The 5,000-nt window shown below is 29.0% G+C and overlaps 1 protein-coding gene across 1 annotated transcript in view; it reads left to right on the top strand.

Moving 5' to 3' along the window:
- The window catches only part of fbxo7 (F-box protein 7), a 6,728-nt gene extending 3,383 nt beyond the window's left edge, over positions 1-3,345 (top strand). Inside the window, 7 exon segments of the mRNA XM_054625108.1 lie at positions 1-9; positions 1,069-1,152; positions 1,254-1,349; positions 2,114-2,290; positions 2,407-2,447; positions 3,001-3,111; positions 3,114-3,345. The exon segment at positions 1-9 is cut by the window's left edge and continues 136 nt beyond it. Coding sequence (XP_054481083.1) covers positions 1-9; positions 1,069-1,152; positions 1,254-1,349; positions 2,114-2,290; positions 2,407-2,447; positions 3,001-3,111; positions 3,114-3,275 — 680 coding nt within the window. The 3' untranslated portion in view covers positions 3,276-3,345.
- Positions 3,346-5,000: the final 1,655 nt, after the last annotated feature.

Here is a 5,000-nt window from a genome sequence, read left to right on the forward strand (position 1 = left end):
TCATCAACGGTCAGTTCATCTCCAACATCATTTAACATCAGACATCACAGAGAGGTTCTAACAATCACAATGAAAGATCTGGTTTATGACTGTTGATCACACAAAACAAGACATTGGACATTTTCACTATCATCTATAGAACACAGGAAAAAGATAAAACCATTATTTAATTTTCACTTCAAAATAAAAGTCCTGCTCCTCTATGGAAACAGAATAATCATTGTTAGAAGTAGAGAAAACTCAAACATGTCTTTAGTGCAGAAGAAAAGTCTTCTTTGATCATTTATTTTACAAAAAATGGAAAACAATATAATCTATATATCCAACATGTTTCTAAGTAAATAAAATAAATGGAGAATGTACATGTTTTATATATTGAACTATTTACATTCTTCAGCCTCTCCTCTCCTCTCCTCTCTGTGTTCAGCAGCCTGAAGTTCAGTCACAGTTTCACAGATTTGTTGTCACATGACTGTTGGTCTCAGATGAATCAATCATGTCTTCATAGTTTCACTGAGGAGCTCAGAATTGAATGTTTTTTACAGAATATGTTTAAAGTAAACGGTTTATTTGTGACAAGATTTTAAATCAGACATGTAGAATAAAATGTTTTTGGTAAAATATAAAAATTTTAAGCTTTGTTTTGGCAGATTTTTTTGTCAGAAGTGCTCTTCACACATGATGTGTTCAAGGACCGTTGGAATGTTGAATATCTGACAACGATGACAGTTTTTACAGTTTCCGGCTTTGATAAACGGAGCAGTTTTGGCGATTGTTCAAAGAAAACAGCGTTGTTGTTTTTCTGTTCAGAGGGTTAAAGTTCAGCTGCTCAGGATTTGTTCTTTAAATAAAACACAGTTTCCCCGTTAACCTCCTCCTGAAGTATAAACACAGCTTTAATAAACACAGTTTTAATAAACACAGTTCTAGTGTTAAACATGTGGAAGCATTATTTCATACAAAGCTGCTGAGACATTTTATCTTTCTTTACTTTATTTCTTTTTTGAATTTCTTGAAGTATTAAAAGTGACAATAATAAACTTTTTTTTCTGTCTGTTGTTTCTGCAGCGACTCTGAAGGTGAACGAAACCGTCGACACGGTTCGTAAACTGTGTCTGAATCCATCCAGCTACGTGACGGACGAGTGGCCAGGTAGAGCTCTCTGATTGGTCCACAGCTCCTGAGAGTCATAATATTAATAGTAATAATATTAATAATGATGATATTGATGATGCTATAACGTCTGGTCTCAGGAGAAAGTGCGGCTGCAGCCTTCAGAGATCTGAACAAACTGTCCCGGATCTTCAAAGACCAGCTGGCGTACCCGCTGATCGCCGCCGCCAGAGACGGTACCGCCTCCAAACACACTCTGTTTTACTGAAGTAAAAGTACCTGTACAAGGACGTAGAAATACTTAATTTAAAGGACTATAAATACTTCATATAAAGGACTAGAATACTTCATTTAAAGGACTATAAATACTTCATTTAAAGGACTAGAATACTTAATTTAAAGGGTTAAAATACTTAATTTAAAGGACATATAAAGGACTAGAATACTTCATTTAAAGGACTAGAATACTTCATTTAAAGGACTAGAATACTTCATATAAAGGACTAGAATACTTCATTTAAAGGACTATAAATACTTCATATAAAGGACTAGAATACTTCATATAAAGGACTAGAATACTTCATTTAAAGGACTAGAATACTTCATTTAAAGGACTATAAATACTTAAAGGACATATTAAAGGACTAGAATACTTCATTTAAAGGACTAGAATACTTCATTTAAAGGACTAGAATACTTCATATAAAGGACTAGAATACTTCATTTAAAGGACTATAAATACTTCATATAAAGGACTAGAATACTTCATATAAAGGACTAGAATACTTCATATAAAGGACTAGAATACTTCATTTAAAGGACTAGAATACTTCATTTAAAGGACTAGAATACTTCATTTAAAGGACTAGAATACTTCATTTAAAGGACTAGTTGACGAGGACAGATTTGTCTTCTAGGCAGCATTCAGAATAAAAACCAATAAATCCACTACACTGACAGAGGTGGGTTGTGATGTCACTGTGATGTCATCGTTTTCCAGCCATGGCGCTGCCCGTGGCGTTCGGTCTGGCCGCTCTTCCTCCGGAGCTCCTCCTCAGAGTCCTCAGGCTGCTGGACGTTCGCTCGCTGGTCCGGCTGTCTTCGGTCTGCAGACACCTGAGCGTCTCCACGGCCGACTCGTCGCTATGGAGACACCTGTACCGCCGGGACTTCTCAGGTGAGACGCCGGGACACGTCACCTGTTCACCTGGTCACCTGTTCACCTGTTCACCTGGTCACCTGTTCACCTGTCCTCTGATCCATAATGATTGATGTCCTCTGTGTTTGGTTCAGATCGAGACCTCAGCCGCTCCAGAGACACGGACTGGAAAGAGGTGAGACATGAATATATCAATAAATATTCAACTTTACTGTTTTTTTACTTAAACTATTATATTATTATTATTATTATTATTATTATAATATTTTAAAAAATCCAAAACATATCCCAAAATTATTTGTAAAATAGTTTAGTAAATTATTTTCATTAGCATTTTTTTCTTTCACTTAATTTATTTAAACACTGAAATATTTTAAGATGAAATATCGATAAAATATTTGAAAAAAATAAAAACTATCATATATATGGTGGCAATTTATTTTCAGTATTAATTTTTCTTAAATAACAATTTTTGTTTCAAAACAATGAAAATTAAATATTTAAAACAGCTCATCAACACACTGTTTTACACTTTTAAACTTTTTTTTGACTGATTAACTGAATAAATATTTGCTCCTATAATATATATATTATTATTTATGTTCCTGTATTTGTGTTCAAATCTGATATTTAAATATTTATTTCTCAGATTTATTTTATGTTAAAGCTCTTATATTTATATTTTATGTTTATCATAACTCCATCATTATTTTTTTTTTTCTCTGCAGCTTTACAAACAGTTCTATAAGTTCCGTCTTGAGATCCGTGTGGTTCCTCGTCCCCGTTCCCTCCCTCCTTTCCACCGGAACCCCTTCGTCCCCCTCCCCGTCCCCCTCCACCCCCGCCGCTGCCTGGCATCATCGGGGGAGTACGACCAGAGTGTGGTCCTCCCCGCGTCCTCCTCCCCCGGCCCCGGTACTACCCCATCGGCCCGCCGCCGGACCTCCTCCACAGACGACCCCGACACCCACGAGCTGCAGACGTCCGGAGAGGATTCATCTGAGTCATGTTTGAGTTCTGGACCAATCAGAGCTGCTTCTTCTCATTAAAGAACGCTGATCAATAATCAATAACTACAGTGTTTATTCTTATTAAGCAGAGACGGGAAGCTCACAGTTTCTGAACGAACAAACTGATCACGATGTGTATGGTAACGTATTTTATCTTACATAAATATATATGAATATATATAATTTTATATATACATATATTTATGTATTATAATATATATATTTATATATTATTTTATATAAATATATATATTATTTTGTATAATATATATATCTATATATTATTTTATATATATCTATATATTTTGTATTTTATATAAATATATATATATACAATTATATATATTTATATATTATTTTATATAAATATATATATATATTATTTAATATAAATATATATATATATTTTATATAAATATATATGAATAGGTTTTGAAAAGAGTTTCCCTGCAGTTATTTTTTTTGTTAACACCTTTTACTTACAAAATGATGAGATAATACTAATAATAAAAGATAATATTGTTTTATTACCTATAAAGTTAAAAGTTTGACTCAGTTTTCCATAATTTTGGCTTAAAATGACTTGTTGTTTTCCAGGATGGAGAAAGATTTATTGTTTTCTGCTTTAAAGACGAAAAAATCTGCAAAAGGAATTAAAACTTTTGTAACATGATGTCTCTGATTCTCATTTATTGATTTATTGTCTGATTCAGTTTTTAATACTTTTTTTTGCCATCTCCAACATTTTAATGGGACTTAACTTATTACATTATTACATATGGATTCAATAATATTCATTATATTTATTACACATTAATGTAATAATATAACATATTAATAATTAAGTAATAATATTTATTACACATTAATGTAATAATATAACATAATAATTAAGTAATAATATTTATTACACATTAATGTAATAATATAACATATTAATAATTAAGTAATAATATTTATTACACATTAATGTAATAATATAACGTATTAATAATTAAGTAATATGTATTACATTAATTAATGTAATACTATAAATATTAATAATTAAGTAATAATATTTATTACACATTAATGTAATAATATAACATTAATAATTAAGTAATAATATTTATTACACATTAATGTAATAATATAACATATTAATAATTAAGTAATAATATGTATTACACAATGTAATAATATAACATATTAATAATTAAGTAATAATATTTATTACACATTAATGTAATAATATAACATTAATAATTAAGTAATAATATTTATTACACATTAATGTAATAATATAACATATTAATAATTAAGTAATAATATTTATTACACATTAATGTAATAATATAACATATTAATAATTAAGTAATACTATTTATTACACATTAATGTAATAATATAACATAATAATAATTAAGTAATAATATTTATTACACATTAATGTAATAATATAACATATTAATAATTAAGTAATAATATTTATTACACATTAATGTAATAATATAACATATTAATAATTAAGTAATAATATTTATTACACATTCATGTAATAATATAACATATGAATAATTAAGTAATAATACAACATATGAATAATTAAGTAATAATATAACATATTAATAATTAAGTAATAATATTTATTACACATTAATGTAATAATATAACATTAATAATTAAGTAATAATATTTATTACACATTAATGTAATAATATAACATATTAATAATTAAG

Source organism: Anoplopoma fimbria, chromosome 23, assembly GCF_027596085.1.
Source record: "Anoplopoma fimbria isolate UVic2021 breed Golden Eagle Sablefish chromosome 23, Afim_UVic_2022, whole genome shotgun sequence".
Taxonomy (NCBI): Eukaryota; Metazoa; Chordata; class Actinopteri; order Perciformes; family Anoplopomatidae; genus Anoplopoma; species Anoplopoma fimbria.